At 41.9% G+C, this 19,291-nt stretch overlaps 1 protein-coding gene across 1 annotated transcript; it reads left to right on the top strand.

The window, feature by feature from the left end:
- Window positions 1–1,669: 1,669 nt before the first annotated feature.
- LOC135536374 (GTP-binding protein Rheb-like) lies at window positions 1,670–16,317 on the top strand (the record flags this gene model as incomplete). Its single annotated transcript, XM_064962717.1, has 5 exons — window positions 1,670–1,737; window positions 2,487–2,569; window positions 15,403–15,459; window positions 16,072–16,119; window positions 16,236–16,317. Coding segments are annotated over 5 exons (338 nt in total), but the record flags the coding sequence as incomplete, so codon positions are not given.
- Between the last annotated feature and the right edge of the window lie 2,974 nt (window positions 16,318–19,291).

The raw sequence follows: 19,291 nt of genomic DNA, 5'->3' as shown, positions 1-19,291 counted from the left end.
GTGGTAGTGGCGGTGGTGGTGGCGCTGGTGGTGGTGGTGGTGGTGGTTGGCGGTGGTAGTGGTGGTGGTGGCAGCGGTGGTGGCAGCGGTGGTAGTGGTGGTGGCGGTGGTGGTGGTAGCGGCAGCGGTGGTAGCGGTGGTGGTGGTAGTGGCAGTGGTAGTGGTACTGCGGTGGTGGTAGTAGTGGGTAGCAGTAGTAGTAGTAGTAGTAGTAGCAGTAGTAGTAGCAGTAGTAGTAGTAGTAGTAGTAGTAGTAGTGGTGGTAGTAGTAGTAGTACAGTAGTAGTAGTAGTGGTAGTTAGTAGTAGTAGTAGTAGCAGTAGTAGTAGTAGTGGTAGTAGTAGTGGCAGTAGCAGTAGCAGTAGCAGTAGTAGTAGCACTAGTAGCAGTAGTAGCAGTAGCAGTAGCAGTAGCAGTAGTAGTAGCACTAGTAGCAGTAGTAGTAGTAGTAGTAGTAGTAGTGTCTCTGGGTGGGATAGCGCAGAGCGTCTGATACAGTGACACATTTCTTGACAGGATTATAATTTCTATAGACAATCTTTAAGCTAATGCTAATCCTCTGTTAGTTATCTATATAGACAGTCTTTATGCTAATGATAATACTCTGTTAGTTAATTATATAGACAATATTTATGCTAATGCTAATCCTCTGTTGGTTATAATCTATATAGACAATCTTTATGCTAATGATAATCCTCTGTTAGTTGTAATCTATATAGACAATCTTTATGCTAATGCTAATCCTCTGTTGGTTATAATCTATATAGACAATCGTTATGCTAATGATAATCCTCTGTTGGTTATAATCTATATAGATACTGTTTATGCTAATGCTAATCGTCTGTTAGTTATAATCTATATAGACAATCTTATGCTAATGATAATTCTCTGTTAGTTATAATCTATATAGATAATTGTTATGCTAATGCTAATCCTCTGTTGGTTATATGTACAGATAATCATTATGCTAATGATAATCCTATGTTGGTTATATATATAAATAATCATTATGCTAATGATAATCCTCTGTTGGTTATATGTACAGATAATCATTATGCTAACGCTAATCCTCTGTTGGTTATATGTACAGATAATCATTATGCTAATGATAATCCTCTGTTGGTTATATGTACAGATAATCATTATGCTAATGCTAATCCTCTGTTGGTTATATGTACAGATAATCATTATGCTAATGCTAATCCTCTGTTGGTTATATGTACAGATAATCATTATGCTAATGCTAATCCTCTGTTGGTTATATGTACAGATAATCATTATGCTAACGCTAATCCTCTGGTTATATGTACAGATAATCATTATGCTAACGCTAATCCTCTGTTGGTTATATGTACAGATAATCATTATGCTTATGCTAATCCTCTGTTGGTTATATGTACAGATAATCATTTTGCTAATGCTAATCCTCTGTTGGTTATATGTACAGATAATCATTATGCTAATGCTAATCCTCTGTTGGTTATATGTACAGATAATCATTATGCTAATGCTAATCCTCTGTTGGTTATATATGCAATCATGAATAATCAGATAATATTATGCTAATGCTAATCCTCTGTTGGTTATATATGTAGACAATCTTTATGCTAATGCTAATCCTCTGTTAGATGTCGGTGCCATTTACCTCATGTCTTCTCTTTTGCTGCAGCGTTCACCAAGATGATCACGATAAACGGACAAGAATACCACCTGCAGTTGGTAGACACAGCGGGACAGGTGTAGTCACGCACTTTCACAGGGATATATCTATCAACCCTGAAACATTTTACACACCTTGAATATAACATGTCCTTTTAACTCATGGTTAGGGACCGGAGTATTTCTGTCAGAAAACTCCTGGCTCTACTCATTATGATATTAGAATTCTAGAACACAGGCTACGCTCCATATCCACAGTAGAATGCTCCATACTTCTACGTAGAATGCTTGCTCAGTACATTTCTTTACTCTGAGGCTTAGAGGCTAAGCAGCATACTAGTTTGGACATTTATGGTAACTGAGCCACTATGTTACAGCATGCAGCCTAAGCACTTTCTTTCACCCAGTCTCTCTCTCTCCCCTCGACCACCTCCCTCCCGCCTCTCTCTCCCTCTACCACCTCTCTCCCGCCTCTCTCCTCTACACCTTCTCTGCCTTCCCCATCTCTCTTCTCTCCCTTTCTTTCACTCTCTATTTCTCTCCCTTCCCCCATCTGTCTCCCTCTGCCTTTCTTTCACTATTCTCTCCCTCTCTCTCTTTCTCTCTCTGTCTCTCTCTTTCTCTCTTCTGCCCTTTTCTCTCTTTTCTCTCTCTGTCTCTCTCTTTCTCTCTGTCTCTCTCTCTCTTTCTCTCTCTTCTCTCTTTCTCTTCTGTCTCTCTCTGTCTAACTTTCTCTCTCTGTCTCTCTCTGTCTCTCTCTGTCTCTCTCTCTCTCTGTCGCTCTCTGTCTCTCTCTGTCTCTCTCTCTCTCTCCCTGTCTGTTCCAGGATGAGTACTCTATATTTCCTCAGACCTATTCCATAGATATCAATGGATACATCCTGGTCTACTCTGTCACATCTAATAAAAGGTTAGTCAGATATTTACTTAACATTTTTTTAAAGATGTAGATTGTGCAGTGTGGTCTGCTAAGGGTGCTCAACCACTGGGTGTGCAGGATTTTACCTGAAGCTGATTCAGCTAAACAAGGTCTGGATGAGCAGCTGAATCAGGTGTAGTAGAGTAGCTGGAATCAGGTGTAACAGAGAAGCTGAATCAGGTGTATTAGAGTAGGGCTGAATCAGGTGTATTAGAGTAGCTGAATCAGGTAGTAGAGTAGGGCTGAATCAGGGGTAGTAGAGTAGGGCTGAATCAGGTGTAGTAGAGTAGGGCTGAATCAGGTGTAGTAGAGTAGGGCTGAATCAGGTGTATTAGAGTAGGGCTGTAGGGCTGAATCATGTGTATTAGAGTAGAGCTGTCGGGCTGAATCAGGTGTAGTAGAGTAGGGCTGAATCAGGTGTATTAGAGTAGGGGTGAATCAGGTGTAGTAGAGTAGGGCTGAATCAGGTGTAGTAGAGTAGGGCTGAATCAGGTGTATTAGAGTAGGGCTGAATCAGGTGTAGTAGAGTAGGGCTGAATCAGGTGTAGTAGAGTAGGGCTGAATCAGGTGTAGTAGAGTAGGGCTGAATCAGGTGTATTAGAGTAGGGCTGAATCAGGTGTATTAGAGTAGGGCTGTAGGGCTGAATCAGGTGTATTAGAGTAGGGCTGATTCAGGTGTATTAGAGTAGGGCTGAATCAGGTGTAATAGAGTAGGGCTGAATCAGGTGTATTAGAGTAGGGCTGAATCAGGTGTATTAGAGTAGGGCTGAATCAGGTGTAATAGAGTAGGGCTGAATCAAGTGTAATAGAGTAGGGCTGTAGGGCTGAATCAGGTGTAATAGAGTAGGGCTGAATCAGGTGTATTAGAGTAGGGCTGAATCAGCTGTATTAGAGTAGGGCTGATTCAGGTGTATTAGAGTAGGGCTGATTCAGGTGTATTAGAGTAGGGCTGAATCAGGTGTATTAGAGTAGGGCTGAATCAGGTGTAGTAGAGTAGGGCTGAATCAGGTGTAGTAGAGTAGGGCTGAATCAGGTGTAATAGAGTAGGGCTGAATCAGGTGTATTAGAGTAGGGCTGTAGGGCTGAATCAGGTGTAATAGAGTAGGGCTGAATCAGGTGTATTAGAGTAGGGCTGAATCAGGTGTATTAGAGTAGGGCTGAATCAGGTGTATTAGAGTAGGGCTGAATCAGGTGTAATAGAGTAGGGCTGAATCAGGTGTATTAGAGTAGGGCTGAATCAAATGTATTAGAGTAGGGCTGAATCAGGTGTAATAGAGTAGGGCTGAATCAGGTGTATTAGAGTAGGGCTGTAGGGCTGAATCAAATGTATTAGAGTAGGGCTGAATCAGGTGTAATAGAGTAGGCCTGAATCAGGTGTAGTAGAGTAGGGCTGAATCAGGTGTATTAGAGTAGGGCTGAATCAGGTGTATTAGAGTAGGGCTGTAGGGCTGAATCATGTGTATTAGAGTAGAGCTGTCGGGCTGAATCAGGTGTAGTAGAGTAGGGCTGAATCAGGTGTATTAGAGTAGGGCTGTAGGGCTGAATCAGGTGTATTAGAGTAGGGGCTGAATCAGGTGTATTAGAGTAGGGCTGAATCAGGTGTAGTAGAGTCGGGCTGAATCAGGTGTAGTAGAGTAGGGCTGAATCAGGTGTAATAGAGTAGGGCTGAATCAGGTGTATTAGAGTAGGGCTGAATCAGGTGTATTAGAGTAGGGGCTGAATCAGGTGTATTAGAGTAGGGCTGAATCAGGTGTATTAGAGTAGGGCTGAATCAGGTGTATTAGAGTAGGGGCTGAATCAGGTGTATTAGAGTAGGGCTGAATCAGGTGTATTAGAGTAGGGCTGAATCAGGTGTATTAGAGTAGGGCTGAATCAGGTGTATTAAGTAGGGCTGTATGGCTGAATCAGGTGTATTAGAGAAGGGCTGAATCAGGTGTATTAGAGTAGGGCTGAATCAGGTGTAGTAGAGTAGGGCTGAATCAGGTGTAGTTGAGTAGGGCTGAATCAGGTGTAATAGAGTAGGGCTGAATCAGGTGTATTAGAGTAGGGCTGAATCAGGTGTATTAGAGTAGGGCTGAATCAGGTGTATTAGAGTAGGGCTGAATCAGGTGTAGTAGAGTAGGGCTGAATCAGGTGTAGTAGAGTAGGGCTGAATCAGGTGTAGTAGAGTAGGGCTGAATCAGGTGTAGTAGAGTAGGGCTGTAGGGCTGAATCAAGTGTATTAGAGTAGGGCTGAATCAGGTGTATTAGAGTAGGCGCTGAATCAGGTGTAGTAGAGTAGGGCTGAATCAGGTGTAATAGAGTAGGGCTGAATCAGGTGTATTAGAGTAGGGCTGAATCAGGTGTATTAGAGTAGGGCTGAATCAGGTGTATTAGAGTAGGGCTGAATCAGGTGTATTAGAGTAGGGCTGAATCAGGTGTAATAGAGTAGGGCTGAATCAGGTGTATTAGAGTAGGGCTGAATCAGGTGTAGTAGAGTAGGGCTGAATCAGGTGTATTAGAGTAGGGCTGAATCAGGTGTATTAGAGTAGGGCTGAATCAGGTGTAGTAGAGTAGGGCTGTAGGGCTGAATCAGGTGTAGTAGAGTAGGGCTGAATCAGGTGTAGTAGAGTAGGGCTGAATCAGGTGTAGTAGAGTAGGGCTGAATCAGGTGTAGTAGAGTAGGGCTGAATCAGGTGTATTAGAGTAGGGCTGAATCAGGTGTAGTAGAGTAGGGCTGTAGGGCTGAATCAGGTGTATTAGAGTAGGGCTGAATCAGGTGTATTAGAGTAGGGCTGAATCAGGTGTATTAGAGTAGGGCTGAATCAGGTGTATTAGAGTAGGCCTGAATCAGGTGTATTAGAGTGGGGCTGAATCAGGTGTAGTAGAGTAGGGCTGAATCAGGTGTAGTAGAGTAGGGCTGTAGGGCTGAATCAAGTGTATTAGAGTAGGGCTGAATCAGGTGTATTAGAGTAGGGCTGTATCAGGTGTAGTAGAGTCGGGCTGAATCAGGTGTAGTAGAGTAGGGCTGAATCAGGTGTAATAGAGTAGGGCTGAATCAGGTGTATTAGAGTAGGGCTGAATCAGGTGTATTAGAGTAGGGCTGAATCAGGTGTATTAGAGTAGGGCTGAATCAGGTGTAGTAGAGTAGGGCTGAATCAGGTGTAGTAGAGTAGGGCTGAATCAGGTGTAGTAGAGTAGGGCTGTAGGGCTGAATCAGGTGTATTAGAGTAGGGCTGAATCAGGTGTATTAGAGTAGGGCTGTAGGGCTGAATCAGGTGTATTAGAGTAGGGCTGAATCAGGTGTATTAGAGTAGGGCTGAATCAGGTGTATTAGAGTAGGGCTGAATCAGGTGTAATAGAGTAGGGCTGAATCAGGTCTATTAGAGTAGGGCTGAATCAGGTCTATTAGAGTAGGGCTGAATCAGGTGTAATAGAGTAGGGCTGTAGGGCTGAATCAGGTGTATTAGAGTAGGGCTGATTCAGGTGTAGTAGAGTAGGGCTGTAGGGCTGAATCAGGTGTATTAGAGTAGGGCTGAATCAGGTGTATTAGAGTAGGGCTGTAGGGCTGAATCGGGTGTATTAGAGTAGGGCTGAATCAGGTGTAGTAGAGTAGGGCTGAATCAGGTGTAGTAGAGTAGGGCTGAATCAGGTGTAGTAGAGTAGGGCTGAATCAGGTGTAATAGAGTAGGGCTGAATCAGGTGTATTAGAGTAGGGCTGAATCAGGTGTATTAGAGTAGGGCTGAATCAGGTGTAGTAGAGTAGGGCTGAATCAGGTGTATTAGAGTAGGGCTGAATCAGGTGTAATAGAGTAGGGCTGAATCAGGTGTATTAGAGTAGGGCTGAATCAGGTGTATTAGAGTAGGGCTGAATCAGGTGTAGTAGAGTAGGGCTGTAGGGGCTGAATCAGGTGTATTAGAGTAGGGCTGATTCAGGTGTAGTAGAGTAGGGCTGTAGGGCTGAATCAGGTGTATTAGAGTAGGGCTGAATCAGGTGTATTAGAGTAGGGCTGTAGGGCTGAATCGGGTGTATTAGAGTAGGGCTGAATCAGGTGTAGTAGAGTAGGGCTGAATCAGGTGTAATAGAGTAGGGCTGAATCAGGTGTATTAGAGTAGGGCTGAATCAGGTGTAATAGAGTAGGGCTGAATCAGGTGTATTAGAGTAGGGCTGAATCAGGTGTAGTAGAGTAGGGCTGAATCAGGTGTAGTAGAGTAGGGCGGAATCAGGTGTAGTAGAGTAGGGCGGAATCAGGTGTATTAGAGTAGGGCTGAATCAGGTGTAGTAGAGTAGGGCTGAATCGGGTGTAGTAGAGTAGGGCTGAATCAGGTGTATTAGAGTAGGGCTGAATCAGGTGTATTAGAGTAGGGCTGAATCAGGTGTATTAGAGTAGGGCTGTAGGGCTGAATCAGGTGTAGTAGAGTAGGGCTGAATCAGGTGTAGTAGAGTAGGGCTGAATCAGGTGTAGTAGAGTAGGGCTGTAGGGCTGAATCAGGTGTAGTAGAGTAGGGCTGTAGGGCTGAATCAGGTGTATTAGAGTAGGGCTGAATCAGGTGTATTAGAGTAGGGCTGAATCAGGTGTAGTAGAGTAGGGCTGAATCAGGTGTAGTAGAATAGGGCTGAATCAGGTGTAGTAGAGTAGGGCTGAATCAGGTGTAATAGAGTAGGGCTGAATCAGGTGTATTAGAGTAGGGCTGAATCAGGTGTATTAGAGTAGGGCTGTAGGGCTGAATCAGGTGTATTAGAGTAGGGCTGAATCAGGTGTATTAGAGTAGGGCTGTAGGGCTGAATCAGGTGTATTAGAGTAGGGCTGAATCAGGTGTATTAGAGTAGGGCTGAATCAGGTGTATTAGAGTAGGGCTGAATCAGGTGTAATAGAGTAGGGCTGAATCAGGTGTATTAGAGTAGGGCTGAATCAGGTGTATTAGAGTAGGGCTGTAGGGCTGAATCAGGTGTATTAGAGTAGGGCTGTAGGGCTGAATCAGGTGTATTAGAGTAGGGCTGAATCAGGTGTAATAGAGTAGGGCTGAATCAGGTGTAATAGAGTAGGGCTGAATCAGGTGTATTAGAGTAGGGCTGAATCAGGTGTAGTAGAGTAGGGCTGAATCAGGTGTAGTAGAGTAGGGCTGAATCAGGTGTATTAGAGTAGGGCTGAATCAGGTGTAATAGAGTAGGGCTGAATCAGGTGTATTAGAGTAGGGCTGAATCAGGTGTATTAGAGTAGGAGCTGAATCAGGTGTATTAGAGTAGGGCTGAATCAGGTGTATTAGAGTAGGGCTGTAGGGCTAAATCAGGTGTATAGGCTGAATCAGGTGTATAGTAGGAGTAGGGCTGGAATCAGGTGTATTAGAGTAGGGCTGGAATCAGGTGGTAGTAGAGTAGGGCTGAATCAGGTGTATTAGGAGTATGGGCTGAATCAGGTGTAGTAGAGTAGGGGCTGAATCAGGTGTAGTAGAGTAGGGCTGAATCAGGTGTACAGAGTAGGGGCTGAATCAGGTGTATTAGAGTAGGGCTGTAGGGCTGAATCAGGTGTATTAGAGTAGGGCTGAATCAGGTGTAGAGTAGGGCTGAATCAGGTGTAGTAGAGTAGGCTGAATCAGGTGTAGTAGAGTAGGGCTGAATCAGGTGTAGTAGAGTAGGGCTGAATCAGGTGTATTAGAGTAGGGCTGAATCAGGTGGCTAGAGTAGGGCTGAATCAGCTGTAGTAGAGTAGGCTGAATCAGGTGTAGTAGAGTAGGGCTGAATCAGGTGTAATAGAGTAGGGCTGAATCAGGTGTAATAGAGTAGGGCTGAATCAGCTGTAGTAGAGTAGGGCTGAATCAGGTGTAGTAGAGTAGGGCTGAATCAGGTGTAATAGAGTAGGGCTGAATCAGGTGTAATAGAGTAGGGCTGAATCAGGTGTATTTGAGTAGGGATGAATCAGGTGTAGTAGAGTAGATCTGGATGAGCAGGATGTATAACAGTATGTCTGGCAGTGTGTTTGGCAGTCTGTCGTACAATATGTCTGGCAGTGTGTTTGGCAGTCTGTCGTACAATATGCCTGGCAGTGTGTTTGGCAGTCTGTCGTACAGTATGTCTGGCAGTGTGTTTGGCAGTCTGTCGTACAATATGTCTGGCAGTGTGTTTGGCAGTCTGTCGTACAATATGCCTGGCAGTGTGTTTGGCAGTGTGTTTGGCAGTCTGTCGTACAATATGCCTGGCAGTGTGTTTGGCAGTCTGTCGTACAGTATGTCTGGCAGTGTGTTTGGCAGTCTGTCGTACAATATGTCTGGCAGTGTGTTTGGCAGTCTGTCGTACAATATGCCTGGCAGTGTGTTTGGTAGTCTGTCGTACAGTATGTCTGGCAGTGTGTTTGGCAGTCTGTCGTACAATATGCCTGGCAGTGTGTTTGGCAGTCTGTCATACAGTATGTCTGGCAGTGTGTTTGGCAGTCTGTCGTACAGTATGTCTGGCAGTGTGTTTGGCAGTCTGTCGTACAGTATGTCTGGCAGTGTGTATGGCAGAATGTATGGCAGTATTTGTGACAGGATGTATGGCAACGATTTGACCGTAAGGCGCTACAGAGGGTAGTGCATACTGCCCAGTACATCACTGGGGCCAAGCTTCCTGCCATCCAGGACCTATATAATGTTGTGTCAGAGGGTAGTGCATACGGTCCAGTACATCACTGGGGCCAAGCTTCCTGCCATCCAGGACCTATATAATGTTGTGTCAGAGGGTAGTGCATACGGTCCAGTACATCACTGGGGCCAAGCTTCCTGCCATCCGGGACCTATATAATGTTGTGTCAGAGGGTAGTGCATACGGTCCAGTACATCACTGGGGCCAAGCTTCCTGCCATCCAGGACCTATATAATGTTGTGTCAGAGGGTAGTGCATACGGTCCAGTACATCACTGGGGCCAAGCTTCCTGCCATCCGGGACCTATATAATGTTGTGTCAGAGGGTAGTGCATACGGTCCAGTACATCACTGGGGCCAAGCTTCCTGCCATCCGGGACCTATATAATGTTGTGTCAGAGGGTAGTGCATACGGTCCAGTACATCACTGGGGCCAAGCTTCCTGCCATCCGGGACCTATATAATGTTGTGTCAGAGGAAGGACCATAAAATTGCGAGAGACTCCAGCCACCCCAGTCATAGACTGTTTTCTCTGCATGGCAAGCAGAGGACAAAAAGGCTCCTTAACAGCTTCTACCCCCCAAGCCATAAGACTGCTGAACAATTAATCAAATGGATGAATGAACACTGCTGCTCCTCTCTGTTTATCATATATGCATAGTCACTTTAACTTCACCTACATGTACATAATACCTTGACTAACCTGTACCCTCGCACATTGACTCTGTACCGCTACCCCCTGTATATAGCCTCCACATTGACTCTGTACCGGTACCCCTGTATATAGCCTCCACATTGACTCTGTACCGCTACCCCTGTATATAGCCTCCACATTGACTCTGTACCGGTACCCCTGTATATAGCCTCCACACTGACTCGGTACCGGTACCCCCTGTATATAGCCTCCACATGGACTCTGTACCGGTACCCCCTGTATATAGCCTCCACATTGACTCTGTATTGGTACCCTCTGTATATAGCCTCCACATTGACTCTGTACTGGTACCCCCTGTATATAGCCTCCACATTGACTCTGTACCGGTACCCCCCTGTATATAGCCTCCACATTGACTCTGTACTGGTACCCCCTGTATATAGCCTCCACATTGACTCTGTACCGGTACCCCCAGTATATAGCCTCCACATTGACTCTGTACTGGTACCCCTGTATATAGCCTCCACATTGACTCTGTACTGGTACCCCTGTATATAGCCTCCACGTTGACTCTGTACCGGTACCCCCTGTATATAGCCTCCACGTTGACTCTGTACCGGTACCCCCTGTATATAGTCTCCACATTGACTCTGTACCGGTACCCCTGTATATAGCCTCCATATTGACTCTGTACCGGTACCCCCTGTATATAGCCTCCACATTGACTCTGTACCGGTACCCCCTGCATATAGTCTCCACATTGACTCTGTACCGTTACCCCCTGTATATAGCCTCCACATTGACTCTGTACCGTAAATCCTGTATATAGCCTCCACATTGACTCTGTACCGGTACCCCCTGTATCTAGCCTCCACATTGACTCTGTACCGGTACTCCCTGTATATGGCCTCCACATTGACTGTGTACCGGTACCACCTGTATATGGCCTCCACATTGACTCTGTACCGGTACCCCCTGTATATAGCCTCCACATTCAGCATTTCACGGTAAGGTCTATACTTGTTGTATTCAGCATTTCACGGTAAGGGCTATACTTGTTGTATTCGGTGCATGTGACAAGTAAAGTTTGATTTGATTTTGACAGTATGTATGACAGTATATAGTACAGTATGTAGTACAGTATGTAGTACAGTATGTAGTACAGTATGTATGACAGTATATAGTACAGTATATATGTCAGTATATATTACAGTATAACAGTATGTAGTACAGTATGTAGTACAGTATATATGTCAGTATGTATGTCAGTATATAGTACAGTATGTATGTCAGTATATAGTACAGTATGTATGTCAGTATATAGTACAGTATGTATGACAGTATGTAGTACAGTATATATGTCAGTATGTAGTACAGTATGTATGTCAGTATGTAGTACAGTATATATGTCAGTATGTAGTACAGTATGTATGACAGTATGTAGTACAGTATATATGTCAGTATGTAGTACAGTATGTATGACAGTATGTAGTACAGTATATATGTCAGTATGTAGTACAGTATGTAGTACATTATGTATGACAGTATATAGTACAGTATGTATGTCAGTATGTATGACAGTATGTATGACAGTATGTAGTACAGTATGTATGACAGTATGTAGTACAGTATGTAGTACAGTATTTAGTACAGTATGTATGACAGTATTTAGTACAGTATGTATGACAGTGTGTAGTACAGTATGTAGTACAGTATGTAGTACATTATGCATGACAGTATGTAGTACAGTATGTAGTACAGTATGTAGTACAGTATGTAGTACAGTATGTATGACAGTATGTAGTACAGTATTTAGTACAGTATGTATGACAGTATATAGTACAGTATATATGTCAGTATATATTACAGTATAACAGTATGTAGTACAGTATGTAGTACAGTATATATGTCAGTATGTATGTCAGTATATAGTACAGTATGTATGTCAGTATATAGTACAGTATGTATGACAGTATGTAGTACAGTATATATGTCAGTATGTAGTACAGTATGTATGACAGTATGTAGTACAGTATATATGTCAGTATGTATGACAGTATGTAGTACAGTATATATGTCAGTATGTATGACAGTATGTAGTACAGTATATATGTCAGTATGTAGTACAGTATGTATGTCAGTATGTAGTACAGTATGTAGTACATTATGTATGACAGTATATAGTACAGTATGTATGTCAGTATATATGACAGTATGTAGTACAGTATGTAGTACATTATGTATGACAGTATATAGTACAGTATGTATGTCAGTATGTATGACAGTATGTATGACAGTATGTAGTACAGTATGTAGTACAGTATGTATGTCAGTATGTAGTACAGTATGTATGACAGTATGTAGTACAGTATGTAGTACAGTATGTAGTACAGTATGTATGACAGTATTTAGTTCAGTATGTATGACAGTATGTAGTACAGTATGTAGTACAGTATGTAGTACATTATGCATGACAGTATGTAGTACAGTATGTAGTACAGTATGTATGACAGTATGTATGACAGTATATAGTACAGTATGTATGACAGTATGTAGTACAGTATGTAGTACAGTATGTATGACAGTATGTAGTACAGTATGTATGACAGTATGTATGACAGTATATAGTACAGTATGTATGACAGTATGTAGTACAGTATGTAGTACAGTATGTAGTACATTATGCATGACAGTATGTAGTACAGTATGTATGACAGTATGTAGTACAGTATGTAGTACAGTATGTAGTACATTATGCATGACAGTATGTAGTACAGTATGTAGTACAGTATGTATGACAGTATGTATGACAGTATGTATGACAGTATGTATGACAGTATGTAGTACAGTATGTATGTCAGTATGTAGTACAGTATGTATGACAGTATGTATGTCAGTATGTAGTACAGTATGTAGTACAGTATGTAGTACAGTATTTAGTACAGTATGTATGACAGTATTTAGTACAGTATGTATGACAGTATGTAGTACAGTATGTAGTACATTATGCATGACAGTATGTAGTACAGTATGTAGTACAGTATGTAGTACAGTATGTATGACAGTATGTAGTACAGTATGTAGTACAGTATGTATGACAGTATGTAGTACAGTATGTAGTACAGTATGTATGACAGTATGTAGTACAGTATGTATGACAGTATGTAGTACAGTATGTATGACAGTATGTAGTACAGTATGTATCACAGTATGTATGACAGTATGTAGTACAGTATGTAGTACAGTATGTAGTACAGTATGTAGTACAGTATGTATGACAGTATTTAGTTCAGTATGTATGACAGTATGTAGTACAGTATGTAGTACAGTATGTAGTACATTATGCATGACAGTATGTAGTACAGTATGTAGTACAGTATGTATGACAGTATGTATGACAGTATATAGTACAGTATGTATGACAGTATGTAGTACAGTATGTAGTACAGTATGTATGACAGTATGTAGTACAGTATGTATGACAGTATGTATGACAGTATATAGTACAGTATGTATGACAGTATGTAGTACAGTATGTAGTACAGTATGTAGTACATTATGCATGACAGTATGTAGTACAGTATGTATGACAGTATATAGTACAGTATGTATGACAGTATGTAGTACAGTATGTAGTACAGTATGTAGTACATTATGCATGACAGTATGTAGTACAGTATGTAGTACAGTATGTATGACAGTATGTATGACAGTATGTATGACAGTATGTAGTACAGTATGTATGTCAGTATGTAGTACAGTATGTATGACAGTATGTATATCAGTATGTAGTACAGTATGTAGTACAGTATGTAGTACAGTATGTAGTACAGTATTTAGTACAGTATGTATGACAGTATTTAGTACAGTATGTAGTACATTATGCATGACAGTATGTAGTACAGTATGTAGTACAGTATGTATGACAGTATGTAGTACAGTATGTATGACAGTATGTAGTACAGTATGTAGTACAGTATGTATGACAGTATGTAGTACAGTATGTATGACAGTATGTAGTACAGTATGTATGACAGTATGTAGTACAGTATGTAGCACAGTATGTATGACAGTATGTAGTACAGTATGTAGTACAGTATGTAGTACAGTATGTAGTACAGTATGTATGACAGTATTTAGTTCAGTATGTATGACAGTATGTAGTACAGTATGTAGTACAGTATGTAGTACATTATGCATGACAGTATGTAGTACAGTATGTATGACAGTATTTAGTTCAGTATGTATGACAGTATGTATGACAGTATATAGTACAGTATGTATGACAGTATGTAGTACAGTATGTAGTACAGTATGTATGACAGTATGTAGTACAGTATGTATGACAGTATGTATGACAGTATATAGTACAGTATGTATGACAGTATGTAGTACAGTATGTAGTACAGTATGTAGTACATTATGCATGACAGTATGTAGTACAGTATGTATGACAGTATATAGTACAGTATGTATGACAGTATGTAGTACAGTATGTAGTACAGTATGTAGTACATTATGCATGACAGTATGTAGTACAGTATGTAGTACAGTATGTATGACAGTATGTATGACAGTATGTATGACAGTATGTATGACAGTATGTAGTACAGTATGTATGTCAGTATGTAGTACAGTATGTATGACAGTATGTATGTCAGTATGTAGTACAGTATGTAGTACAGTATGTAGTACAGTATGTAGTACAGTATGTATGACAGTATTTAGTACAGTATGTATGACAGTATGTAGTACAGTATGTAGTACATTATGCATGACAGTATGTAGTACAGTATGTAGTACAGTATGTAGTACAGTATGTAGTACAGTATGTATGACAGTATGTAGTACAGTATGTATGACAGTATGTAGTACAGTATGTATGACAGTATGTAGTACAGTATGTAGTACAGTATGTATGACAGTATGTAGTACAGTATGTATGACAGTATGTAGTACAGTATGTATGACAGTATGTATGACAGTATGTAGTACAGTATGTATGACAGTATGTAGTACAGTATGTAGTACAGTATGTATGACAGTATGTAGTACAGTATGTATGACAGTATGTATGACAGTATGTATGACAGTATGTAGTACAGTATGTAGTACATTATGCATGACAGTATGTAGTACAGTATGTATGACAGTATATAGTACAGTATGTATGACAGTATGTAGTACAGTATGTAGTACAGTATGTAGCACAGTATTTAGTACAGTATGTATGACAGTATTTAGTACAGTATGTAGTACAGTATGTAGTACAGTATGTAGTACAGTGTGTAGTACAGTATGCATGACAGTATGTAGTACAGTATGTAGTACAGTATGTATGACAGTATGTAGTACAGTATGTAGTACTGTATGTATGACAGTATTTAGTACAGTATGTATGACAGTATGTAGTACAGTATGTAGTACATTATGCATGACAGTATGTAGTACAGTATGTATGTCAGTATGTAGTACAGTATGTATGACAGTATATAGTACAGTATGTATGTCAGTATGTAGTACAGTATGTATGTCAGTATTTCATCTGCTGTTTTTCTCTCTTCTCTTCCAGTTTCGAAGTAGTTCAGGTTATCCATGAAAAACTTCTGGATATGGTGGGGAAAGCTCAGTGAGTATCTACTGTAACCTGACGTGTGTGTGTGTATATATATATATATATGTATATATATATATATATATATATATATATATATATATATATATATATATATATATATATATATATATATATTTTAACAATTATTTAACTTGGTAAGTCAGTTAAGAACAAATTCTTATTTGCAACGATGGCCTAGGAACAGTGGGTTAACTGCCTTGTTCAGGGGCAGAACTACAGAACTACAGATTTTAACTCGGGGATTCGATCTAGCAACCTTTCGGTTACAGGCCCAACGCTCTAACCACTAGGCTACCTCCCGCCTCTACACTCTAACCACTAGGCTACCTCCCGCCTCTACACTCTAACCACTAGGCTACCTACCGCCTCTACACTCTAACCACTAGGCTACCTACCGCCTCTACACTCTAACCACTAGGCTACCTTCCGCCTCTACACTCTAACCACTAGGCTACCTTCCGCCTCTACACTCTAACCTACTATAACCTTACTATAACTAGGCTACTATAACCTGACAGTATATTCACCCTCTACTATAACCTGACTGTGTCTCTCATTTTTGGAATATGGGATACATGTAATACAACATATGTTTCTCTACAGAGTACCTATTATATTGGTGGGGAATAAGAATGACCTGCACATGGAACGGTATGACACGCACACACACACACACACACACACACACACACACACACACACACACACACACACACACACACACACTGTGTTGTCAGATTGAGTGTGCTATGTTTTGTGTGTCCCAGGGTGATCAGCTGTGAGGAAGGGAAGGCCCTAGCAGACTCCTGGAACGCTGCCTTCATGGAGTCCTCAGCTAAGGAGAACCAGGTGAGACACTACCCGATCAACTGGCCCCAGATCAGCTCTTAGACACTACCCGATCTACAGGCCCCAGATCAGCTCTTAGACACTACCCGATCAACTGGCCCCAGATCAGCTCTTAGACACTACCCGATCAACTGGCCCCAGATCAGCTCTTAGACACTACCCGATCAACTGGCCCCAGATCAGCTCTTAGACACTACCCGATCAACTGGCCCCAGATGAGCTCTTAGACACTACCCGATCAACTGGCCCCAGATCAGCTCTTAGACACTACCCGATCAACTGGCCCCAGATCAGCTCTTAGACACTACCCGATCAACTGGCCCCAGATCAGCTCTTAGACACTACCCGATCAACTGGCCCCAGATCAGCTCTTAGACACTACCCGATCAACTGGCCCCAGATCAGCTCTTAGACACTACCCGATCAACTGGCCCCAGATCAGCTCTTAGACACTACCCGATCAACTGGCCCCAGATCAGCTCTTAGACACTACCCGATCAACTGGCCCCAGATCAGCTCTTAGACACTACCCGATCAACTGGCCCCAGATCAGCTCTTAGACACTACCCGATCAACTGGCCCCAGATCAGCTCTTAGACACTACCCGATCAACTGGCCCCAGATCAGCTCTTAGACACTACCCGATCAACTGGCCCCAGATCAGCTCTTAGACACTACCCGATCAACTGGCCCCAGATCAGCTCTTAGACACTACCCGATCAACTGGCCCCAGATCAGCTCTTAGACACTACCCGATCAACTGGCCCCAGATCAGCTCTTAGACACTACCCGATCAACTGGCCCCAGATCAGCTCTTAGACACTACCCGATCAACTGGCCCCAGATCAGCTCTTAGACACTACCCGATCAACTGGCCCCAGATCAGCTCTTAGACACTACCTGATCAACTGGCCCCAGATCAGCTCTTAGACACTACCCGATCAACTGGCCCCAGATCAGCTCTTAGACACTACCCGATCAACTGGCCCCTTTTCAAACATGTTGAATATATTCTCTTCGAATCGGTCATTATCTCTAAGTGTTCGCAGTGCTCAGAGCAGATGCCAGGCATGTCCCACCATCAGCCAATCAGCTACTCAGAACTATACAGATTCTCTTCAACTACCTCACAAGTGCATCACTCTCTCTCCCTCTCTCTCTGTCTCTCTCACACTCACACACACACACAGTGGGCGTAACCACCTTTAGGGCAATTCTCTGGGCGTACTAAGTTAATGAGGCAAATGTTAGGTTTTTCTCAAATCCCATTTTAGACAACTAACTTAACATCTTCCCCAAAACATTCTCTTTGATTTGGATATTTTCCACACAACGTACAATGTATAAACATCAAACATATATATTAGGAAAACTCCTTCGTGTGACAATGTTTTAGTAATAACGTCATCTATTAACCTTTAATAACAGAACAAAATGACATACATTTTCATATTCCATCTATCGCCATGACCACCATTGTGGCTGACGGAAACCATTGTTCCAAAGTCCCTTTATTTCATGTTTAATGTTCTGAGGCTGGTTCTCCATAGTAACAGGACAAAGGAATGTGTCTGTGGCCTGAGATTTACCAGGGGCGTGAGGGGTCATTAAACCCCACGTCTTCAGACCCTACAGCTCTCTCCTCTTGTGGTTGAGGGATAATCTGTAGGGTTGGGGTCTCTTGTAACCTGACCTGATCAAGAGAGTCGTGACAGTCCCCAAAATCATCCGTCCATTTTGTTATATATAGCCAATATACCACGGCTAAGGAGCACGATGCGACGCGGAGTGCCCGGAACATGTCGTTAGCCGTAGTATATATGGCCAATATACGGCTAAGAGCACGATGCGGCGCAGTGCCTTGAAACAGTGCGTTAGCCGTAGTAGTATGACCAATATACGCCACGGCTAAGAGCACGATGCGGCGGAGTGCCTGGACAACCCTTAGCCATAGTTTATATAGCCAATATACCCACGACTGAGGTACGATGTATATTGACACATATCACAAACCCCAGAGGTGCCTTATTGCCCATTATAATCTGGTTACCAAGCAGAATTAGAGCAGTAAAACTAAACGTTTTGTCATACCCGTGGTTATACGGTCTGATACACCATGGTTTTCAGTTAATCAAATTCATGGCTCAAACCACTCAGTTTATAATATATATTAAAGTATTAAAAACGTTGTACAGTTTTAATCTATTCTATTATATGTTTCCTGTCTCAGACAGTGTTGTTTTGATAGATAACAAAGTCATCTGGTCTAATACAGTATATTCTGCTGGGCTATTCTAACTTTATTGTATTTCTCCTTTCTCAGATGGCAGTTGTGTTTTAAAAGATGACAAAACTAGTCTTCTATTCCATTCTATTCTGGGTTCTAGTGGATTCTACTCTGACTCTATTCCATTCTATTCTGGGTTCTAGTGGATTCTACTCTGACTCTATTCCATTCTATTCTGGGTTCTAGTGGATTCTACTCTGACTCTATTCCATTCTATTCTGGGTTCTAGTGGATTCTACTCTGACTCTATTCCATTCTATTCTGGGTTCTAGTGGATTCTACTATGACTCTATTCCATTCTATTCTGGGTTCTAGTGGATTCTACTCTGACTCTATTCTATTCTGGGTTCTAGTGGATTCTACTCTGACTCTATTCTATTCTGGGTTCTAGTGGATTCTACTCTGACTCTATTCTATTCTGGGTTCTAGTGGATTCTACTCTGACTCTATTTCTATTCTGGGTTCTAGTGGATTCTACTCTGACTCTATTCTATTCTGGGTTCTAGTGGATTCTACTCTGACTCTATTCTATTCTGGGTTCTAGTGGATTCTACTCTGACTCTATTCTATTCTGGGTTCTAGTGGATTCTACTCTGACTCTATTCTATTCTGGGTTCTAGTGGATTCTACTCTGACTCTATTCTATTCTGGGTTCTAGTGGATTCTACTCTGACTCTATTCCATTCT

Source organism: Oncorhynchus masou, unplaced genomic scaffold (genome assembly GCF_036934945.1).
Source record: "Oncorhynchus masou masou isolate Uvic2021 unplaced genomic scaffold, UVic_Omas_1.1 unplaced_scaffold_6057, whole genome shotgun sequence".
NCBI lineage: Eukaryota > Metazoa > Chordata > Actinopteri > Salmoniformes > Salmonidae > Oncorhynchus > Oncorhynchus masou.
This window is presented reverse-complemented; position numbering and strand designations above follow the sequence as displayed.